The 17,178-nt window shown below is 47.0% G+C and overlaps 1 protein-coding gene across 1 annotated transcript in view; it reads left to right on the top strand.

Moving 5' to 3' along the window:
• The first annotated feature begins 360 nt into the window (after positions 1 to 360).
• Positions 361 to 17,178, top strand: part of TRPM2 (transient receptor potential cation channel subfamily M member 2) — a 57,419-nt gene continuing 40,601 nt past the window's right edge. The window contains exons 1-5 of the mRNA XM_007052618.3: positions 361 to 482; positions 9,399 to 9,648; positions 10,525 to 10,610; positions 13,381 to 13,549; positions 14,314 to 14,494. Coding sequence (XP_007052680.3) covers positions 9,484 to 9,648; positions 10,525 to 10,610; positions 13,381 to 13,549; positions 14,314 to 14,494 — 601 coding nt within the window. The 5' untranslated portion in view covers positions 361 to 482; positions 9,399 to 9,483. The remainder of the gene's footprint in view (positions 483 to 9,398; positions 9,649 to 10,524; positions 10,611 to 13,380; positions 13,550 to 14,313; positions 14,495 to 17,178) is intronic.

Raw genomic sequence — 17,178 nt, 5'->3', positions numbered from 1 at the left:
TATTCTTTTCAGCAAGTATTCTTGCAAATGGGGCCCTCATACATAACAAAGCAGCCACTGATTAAGAGTTGTGAAGAGTGGTTCAGATTTTGGACTATCATTTGCATTGTTAAGATGAAGCTACTCAGGAGAAAGAAAGTGCCTTGTCAGGCTGTGGAATGGAAAGGGTTCCTCTGCAGTTTACAAAGGGTGTGTGACTCACCAAGGTCTAGCAAACTCTGGATTGTCCTTATGCCTAAAGCTCCCTAGCAGGTCTAGGGACTGCTTCTGCAGTCTGATTTGCTGGAAGGCTGCCAGCAGCAGCCCCGTCTCCTCCTCCTAACTGCAGTCATTCAGTTCAGAGATGCCTCAGCTGATTCTTCTCTCATCACCTGGGTCTCAACTAGTCAACTGACCTGCCTGGAGGGGGGGGTCGAAGGGACATTCCCCATGTCTGGCACCGAACGTCTGAGCAGGAGATGCAGGAGGAGGCTGCACAGCAGGTACATTGTTTGGAATGTACAGTTTCTGTGTTGGGTCTTAGCAGATTTTCAGGAACTTTAGTCAGGGCCTGGAAGCTGCAAAGCCTGGGAATGGCTGTCCCAGACAATGTCAGTTGCACCCAGTGCCCTGCAGAAGGACAGAATCTGACAGAAATGCCCCTGAGGGCTGTCCAAAATTGCTCAGGAATCAGGCTACCTGCAACTATTCTGTAGGGCAGGGGTGCAAGAACCCTTTAATCCATTCAAAACCACTTTGGGGTCCTCACCACGCCATGCGCATGTATGCATGTGACACGAGAGAGCTCCTGTGTGCATGTGCTCCCTGTAAGATAGGCTGTGTGCATGTCCACCTTGGAAGATGTGCGTGTGTGTCCCTTGTGGAATCCTTTGTGCCTGTGCTTTCTCTTAGTAGGCTCCTGTGTATGCAGTGCCCATTGGAGGGCCCTGTGTGAACGCCCGTCAGCGAGCGCTGTGCGGGCTAGGCACTGCTGGCTAGTTTAGGGTGTACCACAGGCCTGAGTTTTATCCTGGTCTCTATACAAGCAGATACCAGAGAGGTGAGATGGGATTGCCTTCTGCTGTTTGATGGAGGTATTGAGCAAAATACAATATTAAATAACTGTGATTTTGTTCAGCCATCTCTAGTGCATGTTGAGGATTTCTTTGATGTAGGCCAAGGCCCTCTTTAGACAAGATACTGTTTTTCCCCCCCTAAAAAGTCCCTGCCTCATTCCATGCAGAGGGTGGCTATGTGGGCACCAGGTTTGTATAATTTTTGGTGGTGCCCAGAATGGGTCCAAGCAGAGCCATCCCATCCATAGGGCAGACCAGGGCAACCGCCCCCCAGCCCTGCACTTTGGAGGGCCCTGTGCTTCAGGGGGTCACGGGATCCAGGGCAGCCTGGAGGGGTTAGCAGGGGGCCTGGCGCCAGCAGCAGCGAGTGACGCCCCCCCAGCCCTCTCTGCTCTGCCCTGCTGGCTCCTGGCGACGCTCGTGGGGAAGCTGGAAAGAGGCAGGTGGGGACCGCGGCTTGGGGTGGAATGGGGGCAGGGAGGGGGCAGAGCAGGGGCGGGAAGAGGCAGGGCGGGGGCTTGGAGGAAGGGGTGGAGTGGGGGCAGAGTGGGAAGAGGAGGTGTGGGGTGGAGCGGAGCAGAGCAGGCTGGGGCCGGGTCGCTCACGGCTGCCAATGTCAGGCCCCGCGCTAACCCCCCAGGCCACCCTGGACCCCATGTCTCCCTGAAGCGCAGGGCCTCCCAAAGCGTGGGGCCTGGGGCAATTGCCCCGGTCCATCCCATGGACAGGACAGCTCTGAAAATATAAGCCCAAACATTGGTGGAGCCGGGCCCCAGTTCTTGAATATTGGTGGAGCATGGGCACCCTAGGCCCATATAACTCGCTGCCTGGGGTGCCCATGCTCCACCAATATTCAAGAACTCTGGGAACGTGGAAGCGTCTCAGTATTTCTCTCTCTCCACTCATCATTCAGTGTGTAACCCCCCGAGGCCTTATTTACTGCAAACCATCCCAAATAGCCACTAAATACAGAATTATCAGACTCTGGGCTTGCTCATCACTATGAGGCACTTGCTCATCTTGAGTGCCTCATTCCCACATATTAGTGATTTTGTCTTTATGACTCCCCTGTGAGATAGCAGTTTTTGAAAATTTTACCCATGGGGGCCCAGCTTGAGACACCAATCAGTGAGGTCCCCAAAAGGTAGTGTACATTTTTTCCAGCTTTTGATCTTGGCAGCCCCCTTGGACATATGGAGATAATATGCAGCTAAATGATTTAGGAGCCTTTGTTCCATTTTCTAAAGAACGCTAGCAGGGCCGTCCTTAGGATTTATAGGGCCCTACGCAGTATTATTACACTGGTGCCCCTATGCCCGACGGCAGCCCAGCAGGGGGGCGAGGGGGAAGGGATGAGGCAGCAAAGGATAGCGAGACGCCTGGCCCACCTCACAGCAGCGGAGAGTCACAGTTCCCCACAGACACCCCCGTACACGTTCCCTCACCGCAGAATGGACATGCAGAAGGTACCTAATTAAAAGCTCTAAGCTTGGGAATAAAAAAAAAAGTCAGTCACAGGTTTTTTGAGCTGCCCTGAAGTTTGTCAGACATTTATTTGCAAAAACTTCGTAGTAAGGGCAAGTCAGCTGTCTTGCTGAATACAACATTAAATATTATCGGATGCATCATCACGAAAGCTTATGCTCAGATAAATTGGTTAGTCTCTAAGGTGCCACAAGTACTCCTTTTTGCGAATACAGACTAACACGGCTGCTACTCTGAAACCTGTCATTAAATATTATGGAATACATGATGCAGCTCTTCTCTGATTTACATTTTCTTAATTGGTATTTCTAAGCTGATTTTATATTTTAAATGTACTCTTAAGCCTTCATAAAAGTAATAAGAACATAAGAATGACCCTACTGGGTCAGACCAAAGGTCCATCTGGCCCAGTATCCTGTCTTCTGACAGTGGCCAGTGCCAGGTGCCCCAGAGGGAATGAACAGAACAGGTAATCATCAAGTGATCCATCCCCTGTCGCTCATTCCCAGCTTCTGGCAAACAGAGGCTAAGGACACCATCCCTGCCCACCCTGGCTAATAGCCATTGATGGACCTACCTTCCATGAATTTATCTAGTTCTTTTTTGAACGCTGTTATAGTCTTGGCCTTCACAACATCCTCTGGCAAGGAGTTCCTCAGGTTGACTGTGCGCTGTGTGAAGAAATACTTCCTTTTATTTGTTTTAAACCTGCTGCCTATTAATTTCATTTGGTGAACCCTAGTTCTTGTGTTATGAGTAGTAAACAACACTTCCTTATCTACTTTCTCTACAGCAGTCATGATTTTATAGACCTCAAATGATCTCCCCTTAGCCGTCTCTTTTCCAAGCTGAAAAGTCTCAGTCTTATCAATCTCTCCTCGTATGAAAGCCATTCCATACCGCTATGAAGAGAGAGATTAATTTAAAATAATGTCTTTGTTTCACTGAGTTAAATATGTAGTAATCTGGAATGATTGATCTGGAATCATGTCTCCCCCTACCCGTCTCTTTTCCAAGCTGAAAAGTCCCAGTCTTATTAATCTCTCTCTTCATAGCGGTATGGAATGGCTTTCATATGAGGAGAGATTGATAAGACAGACTTTTCAGCTTGGAAAAGAGACGGGTAGGGGGAGACATGATTCCAGATCAATCATTCCAGATTACTACATATTTAACTCAGTGAAACGAAGACATTAATTTAAATTAATCAGTCACAGAGGTTTAGTGTGTTCATAACAAGTTCATTGCTTTTAGAGAAAGGGAACACTAACTTACTTTGTGTGATCTCCATAACAATAGATATGTTGAACAATAGACAATGAAATTTGTTATCTCCATAACAGACAATGACATTTCACCAACTTTAAAAAAAAATATGTTTCCAAAGATTTTAGGCACTTCAAAGGATTTTATATTTTACTAAGGTACTGATTTTGCTGGAGAGTTCTCTTAAAACTAGTTCATCAGATAGTCAGAAGTAAAGAAAGGGAAACTCTTTGTCCAGCTATCTGGAAGGAAAGGGGTGTTTTCCCTTTAAGGGCTCTCTTTGGGATGGGGATGAGGGGGTGGTGTGTGTGTGAAGGGAGAAAGGGATGGACAGAAAGACAGGAAGACTTTGGAAGCAAGGGTTTTTTTTTGTTTTGTTTTGTTTTTTTTTTACTATAGTAATTAAAATGTGTATTTTAGATAAGGGTGGTCTTTTGAAGGATTTATTTAAAAAACTATGTCTGAAGATCCAAGCATTTAAGGCTAAAGATGATTGTGCATCTAAAAATCTATGCAAGGATTTTTTAGAGATGTGATTTTATAATCTTCAACTCACTAATGAAATATTTTTAAAGCAAGTTTTAAACTAAGGTCCTGTAGACTAACATGTTCTGAGTAAATATTATAGTAATGCACAATGTTTTTGTCAGTAAATTCAGAAACTGACAGTATAATACCTGGGGCTTGGCAAATGACTGTTAAATGGAATCATTACCACTTGAATGGCTCTAACAGTTTCAGTGTTGTGCTAATAGGTTTGGCAGGCTAGAAGCTTTTTCACTTTTAACTATTCAATCCCCTCCCGAGGAAGACTCACCAGGCTGCAGCAGCCAGCTGTGGGAGTCTGCAGGAAGTATCAGAACAGGGATAGGAAGAGCCGGGAGGGTGGAGTCTAACACCCAGTGGTGCCCCAAATTTTCAGGTGCCCTACGCAGCCGCATTGTCTGCGTATGCCAAAGGACAGCAATGAATGCTAGGCACACAGGGCTAAGATGCTCAAAGGCACTTAGGTACCTAGCTCCCATTGACATCCATGGGAGCAATGGGAGTTAGGTACCTAAAAGCCTTTGAGGCTCTGGGCCGAAGAAGCCCACGTCTCCCTGCAAATCAATGGGATTTCAGCTCCTGCATGCCCCTAAGTCACTTTTGAAAGTGGGATGTAAGTTGCTAAATTATTTCAATGGTTTTGAAATTTTTCATGGGGGCCGAGCACCCACACAACCTGTTGACTTCAGTCCCACGTGTGGATGTTCAGCCCTTAAATGAGGTATCTCAAGTTAGACTCACAGAAAATGAGAAGTACAGAACTGGAGGCCACCTGTGGAAACATTTGGTGTGATGATCTAGCCAACACCTGCATGTAGGAGAGCAAAGGCCAGAACCTAGGTCTCCTTGGTTGCAGTCAGCTGCCTTAACCACATGCCCATTCTTGTTCCTCCTGTAGTTTTCTGCCTCATTCCTGACACACTTTCCAACTTTTGCAGTGAAAAAGCTAGGGATTCTACCAACAGTAGCTTCATTTCCTGTTTAACTCCAATGCATTCAGGGAGCACCATCCAGCCTGTGCACTGAATGAGGCAGTGGTTCTGTGGGGGGGGAAAAAAAAAAAAAGATACAGTGTGTGATCGTTAAATTAAAGACAGCATCATAATGCATGAGAGAGCTGAAGTAAGGTTGCATGGGTTTGTCTTCATTTTGGTGTTTCCTAACTTTTCAGTGCTTGACTTTGCAAGCTGATTAAAAGAATGTAAATCTAGTTTATTGTATGTAATTTCCCAAGTTATTTTAAAAGAAAGATACACAATCTATCAATTTCAACAGTGAGATAACCAACCAGGCATCAACAGGGCCATCAGTCCATGGTCTTCGCTCCCATAGCACAGCCCTCCACCATTTGAGCGAAGGGCTAACTCCATAGCTGCCAGTGGCAGAAGGGTGTGAGCTCTTCTGTAGACCAGCCACTAAAGGGGGATGCAAGACATATGTGCCTAGATCCTAAATACCTTTTAAAATCTGGGCTATAGAAGCCATGGGCAACCTATGCAGGAGTAGCCCAATTTCACAGGCACATAGTTAAGTACATAGAGTAGTTCCCTTTCCCTTCCTTCTTCCGCCTAAGAAGTGTGGGGCTAAGCAGCTGAGAACTGGGGGTAAGATAGTGGAGACTTGGATTCTATTCCCAGCTGTGACAGAAATGACTGAACTCTTCCAAAAGAGCATTCAGCCTGAGGCAGAGAGCAAACAGACAATTGCAGCCTGAACAACTGGCAAAGCAATTCAACCTGGGGTTATAATTAGCCATGCTGGGCAAGCTTAGTTGTAGGAGTTGCTACTATCAAGGTATAATACCATCAAGGATTAGTGGTCTTTGCCTCTCGCTGTCCAGCCTGTTTCCTTTGAGATCACCAGACACATAACCACAGAGGACACACTTCTCCCGGGATGAATTGCAGCTACCTCTGGGGTGGAATACTGCACCTGTACAACTGTTTATAGCAAGGCTATGCACCACTTTAGGATACAAGGTGCAGTTTGAAAATGCATGGGGAGTGTAAGTACAATAGGCAGAATGCAGTGTGATCAGGACTCTGAGATTAATAAGGTAGCTACTCCTACACAAAGAGTGGGGGAGTGGTAAATAGAGAGGGCAGGTCCCTGGTACAGAGCAACCTAGGCACAAGTGAACAAGCATTTTAATACGATCAGATACAAAGCCATACATCTAGGTCCAAAGAATGGAGGACATGCAGGATGAGGGACTATCCTGGGAAGCAGTGAGTCTGAGAAAGACTAGGCAGTCATGGTATATAGTCTGCTGAACCCAAGCTCCCAGTGCAACTCTCTGACAGAAAGGGCTAATGCAACCCTTCATGAACAGGGGAATCTCGAGTGGGAGTAGAGAAGTTATTTTACTTCTGTATTTGGCACTGGTGCAACTATTACCAGAACATGTCCAGTTCTGGTGCCCACAATTCAAGAAGGATGTTGATAAGTTGGAGAGGGTTCAATGAAGAACCACGAGAATGATTAAAGGATTAAAAAACCTGCCTTATAGTGATAGGCTGTCAGGATCCTATCCAGGGTAGTCAGGACCAAAGATCAGAGCTGGGTCAAACCTGAGGCTGAGAGCAGCAGAGGAGTCTGTAGTCAGGTTCCAGGCTAGGGTCAATACCAAAGGTCAGGAGGCAAGGTCCAAATCAAGCCCAAGCCCAAGCCCAAGCCCAAGCCCAAGCCCAAGCCCAAGCCCAAGCCCAAGCCCAAGCCCAAGCCCAAGCCCAAGCCCAAGCCCAGTAATAGTAGCTATTGGAGATCCACACTGTTGCCTGGAGACTTCCTGGAGTACCCCTGGGGTTTATATATGGCAGGGAGCCAATCAGGAGCCATGAGGTTGCTGCCTGTCTGTCCCCTTGAGGCGGGACTTCCTAGGGGTTGTGTCTACAGCTGGTTGTAGGTAGTGGAGCTGGAGCTGGTTACAGCTGCTGCTTGGTGGTAGCATGGTGCTGTTTGCTGCCTAGCAGCTCTGCAGGGCTAGGTTTAAGGCCCACTGGGCTTTACATAGACTTAAGGAACTCAATATGTTTAGCTTAACCAAGAGAAGGTTGTGGGGCAACTTTTCAAGTGCCTCCATGAGGAACAGAAATTGGAAGCTCTTGAGTCTAGCAGACAAAGGTGTAACAAGATCCAAGGGCTGGAAGCTAGGTAAGTTCAGGCTAGAAATAAGGTGTGCATTTGTAACTGTGAAGGTAAGTAACCATTAGCACGGTTTCCCCATAGCTGTGGTAGATTCTCCATCACTGGCCATTTTAAAATCAAGATTGGATGGTTGGTTGTTTTTCTAGAAGATCCGCTCTAGTTCAAACAGGAGTTAATTCAGGACTGTCCTATGGCTGTGTTACAGAGGAGGGCAGACTAGATGATCACAGTGGTCCCTTCTGGTCTGAAATCTATGGAAAGTGCCAGAGAGGATCGCAATGAGCAAAAGAGGACAGGAACTTATTTTTACAAAAATATTTTATGTGAAACGTGGCATTTGCAGCACAGTTACACCAGCTAGTGCCATACTGGGGCATTGGTCTCATACTGTGCAACCTACTGAATTAGCCGTAGCATCTCAGGGACCTTAATGGGGGAGACAAAAAAATTAGCACTTCCAAGAAAACAACTGTACATCAAGACTACAACATTTAATCCTATCCCACTGCTGGAAAACTGGCTTATTTGCTCATGACCCAGCCAGACTGTGATGTGGTGGAGGCTGAATCGTTCTGCAGGTGTATGAATAAATAATAATCATAACACGTTGCCTTTTTATAGCACGTTCCAGCTGAAGATCTTAAAGTGCTCCGCAGACATAAATGAAATTTAGCCTCATGACACTGAGGGTGCAGTTGTGGCTTTAGACCGCAGCTACAGGTAGAGTCTGTCAGTCCAGCAGGGCTCCCACAGGCAGTGTGCCTAGACCTCACCCCGGGGATCTGGGAGTGAGGGTGAGCTTGGAGGGTGCTACACCCTTTGAAAGGAGGGAGCATGCACTCTGGCTGCCTGACATTCTAAAGACAGGGCAAGTAACATACTAGCCGGGTGTGGTGCAGGGGGTAGCTGAGGGTTTGGTCTGTATGCACAGAGCAACCTGGATGAAGGTGGATAGCTGGTGTGTAGCCGGAAGGTCCTTGACTCACCCCAGCAGGGTGAATAGGGAAGACACATGGGATTTCTAATCTATAGAGAGAGGGTGGATCGGATAGATTGGGTATTTTCCCATTTGGTGGAATAATGGCTTCGGGTGGGCAAGGTATCATTTCTGGGCTGTGTGTGGGAGATGTGATGTGTTGAGCTGAGTGAGGAGTTGAATCTCTGCTCTGTGTATGGAGGGTAACAAAGAAGATGATGGTGTCTATGGTTATTAATGAGAGGCTGATTTGGAGAATGGTCTGTGGTTGTGTCTCTGGGTTATATGCCATGGGTTATAGATAAAAAATTAACAACTCAGCTGTCGGTGATATAAATATGAGCCCACAACTAGGCATACATATTAATATGAACACATAAATATAGATGCAGTGTATGTTACTGTTCAGTTCTGTTTTTTTAGTTAAAATCTTCCCTATTTCATAATTTAATTGGTTTAATTTGCAGCAAGGGAGATTTAGGTTAGATATTAGGAAGAACTTCCTATTATAAGAATAGTTAAACGCTGGACCAAGTTGCTGAAAGAGGTTGTGGAATCCCCCTCATTGGAGGTTTTAAAGAACAGGTTGGACAAACACCTCTCAGGGATGGTCTAGGTTTACTTCGTCCTGCCTCCGTGCAGGTGGATGGGCTAGATGACGGCTCGAGGTCCTTACATTTCTACGATTCTGTGATCATTCATTCGGGGCCTGTTGTAGGAAAACAGCAGATTAATTTAGAAGTCTGTGCTGTCTAGCTCATAGCATAACTGGTCTAGCTCACATCTGAAACAAACCCCAAAGCATGCTGGGATTGAAGGGAGAGGATTCATGGTGAGGGGTGTTCTCCTAGCAGCAAGCACCAGCTAGAGTTTCCTTGTGTTTCTGATGCATGTTTACTATTTTCTGTTTCATTGCATTTCAGGACTTCTCGGCGTAACAAACTCGAGAGGCTGTGCTGAGGGTGACGAGAGACCTGCCCCGTAGCTGGGAGTGGCAGGCAAGCCAGAATGCTACCCCCAGAGCTGAATGGAGTCTGCCCTGATGAGGGAGACAGCTACGTTGTGCATCCCAAGATCTGCGACCTCAAAATGGTTCCCAACCTCAGACGCAGCAATAATGGCTTCTGTAAGAGCAAGAGGAAGGCTCACTTTGCCACTGGCAATAATGAAAAGGCAAGTTTAGACAATGCCAAGGTTAGGGGGAGGCCAGCAAATACACTGACCATGTGTAAGAGTCAGGGGCATAACCAGGAGATGCTCCGAGCCCAGGGGTGGGTTGGTGGGAGGTAGGCTGAAAGGGGCTCTCAGTCCAGGAACAGAGTATCATTTGGAGGAGGTAGTAGTTAGGGTCATTACATGCTTTTCTCCAATAGCCAGGGAGACAGACAAAGTGCCCCGGGAGAAGTGGACACATGGAAGAGAACCGTTCTGACGATCCCATTCACACAAGGTGAAAACAAACCCACTAACAGCATCACCCCCAGTCCCAGACCTGGAGTGAGAGAGGGCAGGGCATTCACATACCTTAATCCTTGTCTGCAGGGGCCAGTGGCGCACCTGAGCCCCTCTGGCCAACCCCCTGCTCAGGTGATGCCCCCTTCCCTCTGCCCACCTTCCAACCCTAAGGAGGGGGAATTCCTTAAAGGAGCCACAACTCCTTTCTTCCTGTGTGACCAGACAAAGCCCCCACCAATTTAACATGAAATAACTCAAGTTAACCTGCAACAAATTCAAAGTGTGAATAAGCTGTTAGACTCAGCCCTCGCTGCTCCTTCATGTCTTGTCATCCTCAGCTTTGGGCACACGTCTATCTCTCTGGTACACAGTGTGCTCCTCACTCTGCTAGCTGTCTAACTGAAAGTGTCAAATTCCCCTTGGGTTTCTTGCAGTTGTGACCTTTGTTTCTCTATGTACTGGCTGAGAGCCCTTGCACGCTGCATCTGTGATGTGCCCCTTTTTCTGTGGATCAGTTGTAGGAACCTATGTAATCTGGTCTTTGTCTGAAACCATTTAGGCCTACTGTTCCCCTTATTCTCTCCCTCACGATAGGAGAATCTCAGCTCGTGGATTTCTGAAAACATCAGGAAGAAGGAGTGTGTGTACTTTGTTGAAAGTTCCCAAATGTCAGATACTGGGTAAGCCAAATGCATGGATGTTTTCCCCCTTCCGTCTGCTTCTTGCTTTCCACCCACATTGCAGGAAAGTAGAATCAACATGCAGTGTTAAGCCCATTTCTGTTACGAGGAGAGGAGTGCAGTGATGGTCTGGGAGCCGCACAAAGAGAATACAGGAAAAGATTTCCTGGAGAAGAAATGTTGTGTTTCTTCAGCTGATTCCACAGTGCTAAGCACAGCTGGTTGAAAAATGTTGTTCTTATTCCTGTGGAAAACTTTGATGGAAACAAAAACAAAAAAATGTAGTTTTTGTTTAAATTTTCTACAGAAAATTTGGATTTTTTTGGTGGAAATTTGAAAATGGATATGTTTTGATTTGCAAATGCAGCCATGATACCTCATGGGAGTTGTAGTTCTGGTGCCACATGCTCCCATCAGGCAGGCCATTCAGCTGGGTGCAAGGTCACACTGGTGGGGGTGGAGTGGCATGCTCTTCCAAATGGTGTCCTCCAAGTGGTGTAACCTTACACTTACCATGAGCGCAGGGTCATGCCAGTGGGGGTGGGTCCATGCCATTCCCAGAAGTACCACATTTTCTGGGAATGCGTGAGTGGCCACCCTCGCTCCTTTTCTTTATACTGACAATGTATACTTACATAATAATATATACTTATGACAGTTACCACCCTTTGAAAAGTGCTTTGAGATCTTCTGATGGCAAGCTCTGTATAAACAGCTAAGCATTATAGGAATTATTATTATTATTTATAGGCTGAGCTGTCTGCTTGGATATTTCCCATGATGCACCACACTCTCCTCTCTTGGAGAGGGAAGGTGGTGCAGCATGAGAGTCCCTGGTGACGATGCATCATGGGAGGTGTAGTCCAGCTGGGGAGCCCCGCCCATAGAAGTGAATGGAGATATAAAGAAACTGAACTACAATTTCCATGAGGCTCTGCAGCAGTATTTCCAGATGGAAATATTTGGGGTTTTGGACAAAACATTTCAGTTTTTTGGGTGTTCTGTTTTTGAACAGAACTGAATTTTTTTGCAGATGCTTTCACAAAAACATTATTTTAGTCAAAAATCCAACAAAATTGTTGATCAGCTCTAATGTAATGTCAGGATCAAAATCTGGGCAACTACTCTCCCAGGCAAAGTTGCAAACATGGGTAATCCTCATAAAATCTCCAGTGTTGTCACTGCACGTTGCTGATGACTGTAGTGAGGTTGCATTTACTTCAGGAAAATATACTACAGTAATGTATTACTATTGCAGCATTTAGAGTCCCCACTGAGATCAAGGGTCCACTGTGCTAGGCACTGCACACAGTAGGAGACAGCCCCTTCCCCAAAGAGCTGACAAACCAATAGACAGACGCTGGAAGAACCATTATCCTCTTTTAGTAGTTGGAGAGCTGAGATCCACAGAGTTGAGGCCTGAGCTCACACAGGGAATCGGTCCAATGCTTAGCCACAAGTCTTGGCTTGTTGCACTGTTATGAAGTACTGTCATCTATAATAATAGGAAACGCGCTTGCCAGACCAAGAGAACTGGGTTCCTTCTGCAGTGCAGGTGCCTTGATGTGGCTCCTGATTGCTTGTTCACCTACTGACTAGTTCACAGCACTGAGCAGTGTGCATCAGGTCTCCTGGACACTGGTGCAGATTAGTGAGCTTCTACCACACTTAACAGGTCAGTGGTGCAAAGCACTCTGCCCTACAGCTGGTTGGGAATTTTCAATCAAAACGACTTGTTGATGGAAAATGCAGTTTCTGCAAAGTTAAAATTTTCTATGTGAAAATTTCTATTTTGCCTAAATTTTTCAATATTCCAATGGAAAAGTATTTCATGAACTATTTCATTTTGGGTCCATTCACCATTGGATTGTTTTTCCCTTTGGTGGTGCATTGCCTCATGGGAGTTGTAGTTCCAGGTGATTCTCCCCCATGGGCTGAGCTCCAGGGCTGGACTACATGTCCCATGGTGCAGCATGTGGTGTCCCTTCAGACTGACCTGTGTGGTGCATCATGGGAGCTGACTATAGTGCATCACAGGAGATGTAGTCTTGCCATGGAGACCTGCCATTGGGGGCATTAGGACATGAAGCACCCAGAACTACACCTCCCAAGAGACAATGCAAGGCACTACTGGGATGTGTAACTTAACATTGAACTGACTCAGAACAAAATGATTTTCCATTTCTGAATCAATATTTTCCAGAACTTTTTGTTCCACAATTTTTAAAATATATTTTGGCTTAATTTGGGGTGAAAACAATGTCCAGATATCGGAATGTCCTGCAGAATGGAAATGCTGATTTTTGCTGCGTTCTACCATGCACAATGATCTCTTCCTCACAGTGATTTCTCCTCCATAGCCAGTAGCTGATGGGCAAGCTGGGCAGGAGATATAAGCTCCCTAGGGGCTGGTGTCGGGAATTTTCAAAGTAAGCCATTGCCACTGCTTCCAGTCTCATACTCATAGACTCAACAGACTCATAGAATCATAGAATATCAGGGTTGGAAGGGACCCTCAGGACGTCATCTAGTCCAACCCCTTGCTCAAAGCAGGACCAATCCCCAACTAAATCATCCCAGCCAGGGCTTTGTCAAGCCTGACCTTAAAAACTTCTAAGGAAGGAGATTCCACCACCTCCCTAGGTAACGCATTCCAGTGTTTCACCACCCTCCTAGTGCAAAAGTTTTTCCTAATATCCACTCATCTGCCTGTAACTGCCAGAGACTCTCCTTTTGAGTTCAGGGAGTTGCTGATGCTGTTTTCTTGCAGGAGGGTCATGTGTGAGTGTGGTTACCCCAGGGAACAGCACCTGGAAGAGGCTACAAAGCCATCTGTTTTCCTGGGGAAAGAATGGGACCCCAAGAAGCACATCCAAGAAATGCCGACGGATGCATTTGGTGATATCAGCTTTGTAGGTCTGGGACCAAAGGTGGGAAAGGTGGGTCAGTCCCTAGTGTCTAGGGGACAGGGATCCCATACTGAAACCCTGCTGCTCGGCACTTGCAGCTGATGGAATGGGCGTATTTGCCTGCTTTTGATGGTAGATGAGGAGAGGCTCCAAAGGCAGCCCTGGTCCCAGCAGAGAAAGGGAGGGGGCAGGTGGGGTCACCTCCTTCACCCTGCCAACCGCCGGAGCAGGTCTGGGGAGAGGGAAGGAGGCCCAGGGCCAGGACGAGTAAATCTAAGGTCTCCTCTGAAGCCATTTGGTGGGCCAAGATTCAGTGTGCAACCTCCTCCGCTCCTCCTGCCTTAGACCCCTTGGGGTCTGAATGCCATGGAGGTGGGAGGGAAGAGGTACAGCATCCAGCTCTGAGTCAACCTCACACTCCCCAGGGCCTGGCACTAGAACAGCAGCAGCATCCGTCACTCTGTCATCTCAGCCTCTCCTTGGAGGGGGGAATCTGTCACCTCGGGGGTGCTGTGCAGTGACAGATTCAGCTGCCAGCCTGGACTGGCCCTGAGGTGATGCATGGGGCAGTGGAGGGAGATGTTCCTCTCCACGCAGCCCTGGTCCTTTACAGGAAGGTGAGGAACTGGGGTGGGGAGAGAAGGGAGCTGCCTGGCCTTGATTGCTTAGAGGAAAGGAGTTTGATTCTTGCTGTGTTGGCTAGGATGAGTTCCTGGCTGGCTTTGCTCTCTGGGTAGGTGCAGTGGGTTTTACTCCATCCCTTCCCTGTGTTTTGCACCCCCCTCCACCCTCAGTATGTGCGCGTCTCGGTGGACACCCCTCCATGTGTCATCTACCAGCTGATGACTCAGCACTGGGGCCTCGACTTGCCCAACCTGCTCATCTCTGTGACCGGGGGAGCTAAGAATTTCAACATGATGCCGAGGCTGAAGAACATCTTCCGACGGGGGCTGGTCAAGGTGGCCCAGACAACAGGTAACACCTGCTGGTGGTACATAGTCCCTGAGGGCGGGCAGAGTATTCCTGGGGCTGCGCTAGAGGAGAGCCCTGTTTGCGTCCCGGGGGAAAGCGCTAGGGGGTTCCCAATGGGGGATAATGTGCTAGGGAAGGAGCTCAGCTAATACGGTGGTGAGGGTGGTGTCAGAATGGGAATGGAATAGAATAGAAGGTGTCAGATCCTTGTGGAACAGCATCCCTGGCCTACGAGCTCATCAGTGCTGGAATGACAGTGACGTTGGCTAGAAACCACAGCTCTCCAGACAACAAGCCGATAGATCAGCCTCTGCAGGGGCTCTGGAGACAGGCAAGTTCAGGCAGTTACCAGAGCTCTGCAGAGCCAGTGAGCAGCTTTGGTAAGTGACCTTTCATGCGTCCTTGGACTCCTGCTCCCTTGGGGCCAGCGTTTTCCTCCGCCTGACTCACGCCTGCCTGACCTCTGCTTATACCATGTGCTCCAGGGGAAAAGCCTTTAGCTTTCCTGCAGGATCTGCTGTATGGTCTCATAGTGATTGGGGTGGAGTACAGGGGCCCAGAGTGCCCATCTCTGGGTGTGGCCCACAGATCTGAAATGTTGCTTTCAGACTGAGAAACCTCTTGCACCGTCATCTCAGCTCACTGCAGCCCTGTGAATATTTCTCACTTCTACCAGCCTCTCCTACCCACCACCCGCACACTAGTCTCTCATATACATGCCACAGGGCACTAACCCCTTCCTGCGTTCCAGCCCCAGCATTGCCCCATATCTCACCAGGACCCTTGCACCAGCCTTTCCTAGTAAACGCTTCCATTGCTGAGCAGCCGCCAGTCACTCGCTGTCCTCTTTCAGTAATGCTGGCACCGCAAGCCTCTCATTAGCATGCTGCCTGGCTCGGCATCTCTGAGAATACAGTGTCAGTTGCACACCAGCAGAGATGCCTCAGACAGAAAATTAATGCAATCCCAGGAATCACCTAGTGAGCGATAGAGTCCAATGCTAAGACCAGAAGGGGCCATTACGATCCTCTAATGCAGGCCAGCGTGACTCCTGCATGGAGCCCGTTCTGCCTCTTTGAGCAACAGTGCATCATTTACGAAGACATCCAGTCCTGATGTACTGACTTCAAGGGGTGAAGAATCTACTGTCTTGCTCAGTAAGCTCTCACTGTTAAAAATGGGCACTTTGTTTCTAGTCTGAATTTATCTAGCTTCAGCTCCAGCCATTGGATCTTGTTTTAGATTAGAGTCTAGTTTATAGACCCCTGTGCCATCAGAAGTCTTCTTGCTAGGTACTTATAGACTCTGATCAAATCACCTCTTAGCCTTCTCTGAATCATGAACAGAAATATCCTGAGCCAAATTCTGCCCTTACTGATATTACCAAGGGGTCCTCATGGGAAGTAACACTGTGCTGGGATCTGGGCACGGTCCTTGCTTGGGGTAGCTCATACTCTGTGAGCCTGGTGTTCTCCCACATGGTGGGGAAAGGCCAGCCCAAATGTCGACTGCTGCAGGAGACCACGGGATCTGTGTTGGGATTCTGCTGCAAGAAGTGACAAATAAAATCTTCAGCAGAGGCTATCCATACAGCCATTTCAATGAACTACAGCGAAAGGAGCCAATTCGTCAGTTCTTATTTCAAAGAGCTACTGCTGGGAAAGGGACAGCCAGAGTAAATATGGAGCAAAGAATCTGCATTCTGAACATTTGAATGAGGTGGGAATAGAGCTGGGAGAACGAGTGATATTTTTTCAAGTTGTTTGCAGTTCCAGGGAAAAAAAATTAAAAATAGTTTCAGGTTGACCCAAAGCAAAATTTTCAGGGAATCAAAAAGTAGTAAAAAAACCAAAATTGTTTTCAGTTGGATGCAATGTTGAGTTTGACCCAAAACAAAATGTTTCAATTTTAAACTAAAAAAAAAAAAATTAATGAAGCTGCAGGAAATTTCTAAATGACGTTTTGTCTTGAATCAAAAAATTGAAACGTTCTGGTTGGAAAATGTTGTTACAAAACAATTAGATGTTTTCAGAGTTTTTGTTTTGTTTTTTTTTTCAATGGAAACAATTTGGTGAATTCATAAAATGTTTCTTTCGACCCAAATGTGCTTTTTTTGGCGACAAAGAGTTTTGGCCAAAAAATTTCACCCACCTCTAGATGGGAATGAATCCAGACCTCATGCCAGAATTCCTCAGACTTTGGAAAAATTCAGATCAGGATCCAAACTTGGTGTTTCAGGCCCATCTTGGACAAGCAGAAAGAAGACAATACAGACAAACCCATTAGCCCTTGGGAACTCTTCAGGTCTCACATGACTCTTAGGCACTGGGGCTGATTCCTCACTGCCTTGCCCCTGGTGCAGTTATTATTGTCTGTATTAGGGTAGATTCTAGAGACCTCAGCCACCCTCAGGACTCCGTTCTACTTGGTGCTGTACACGCACACAGGCCTTGTCTAGACTAGGGTTTAAGATGTAACGTTAGAGCAAATTAGCTGACATGGTAACTAACACATTATAAAAACCGGGCTAAGAACTGGAAATCATTGCAGAGGAAAAAAAGCTGTTAGGATCAAGCAGATTATGCAATGTATGGTCACCACCTTGGGCATTTGAATAACTAGACAGATAATGGGAGGAGATTGACCAAACACAAACAAGTCTTCTAAAGCTGACAAATACAGGAGAA

Source organism: Chelonia mydas, chromosome 9 (genome assembly GCF_015237465.2).
Source record: "Chelonia mydas isolate rCheMyd1 chromosome 9, rCheMyd1.pri.v2, whole genome shotgun sequence".
Classification (NCBI taxonomy): Eukaryota; Metazoa; Chordata; order Testudines; family Cheloniidae; genus Chelonia; species Chelonia mydas.
This window is presented reverse-complemented; position numbering and strand designations above follow the sequence as displayed.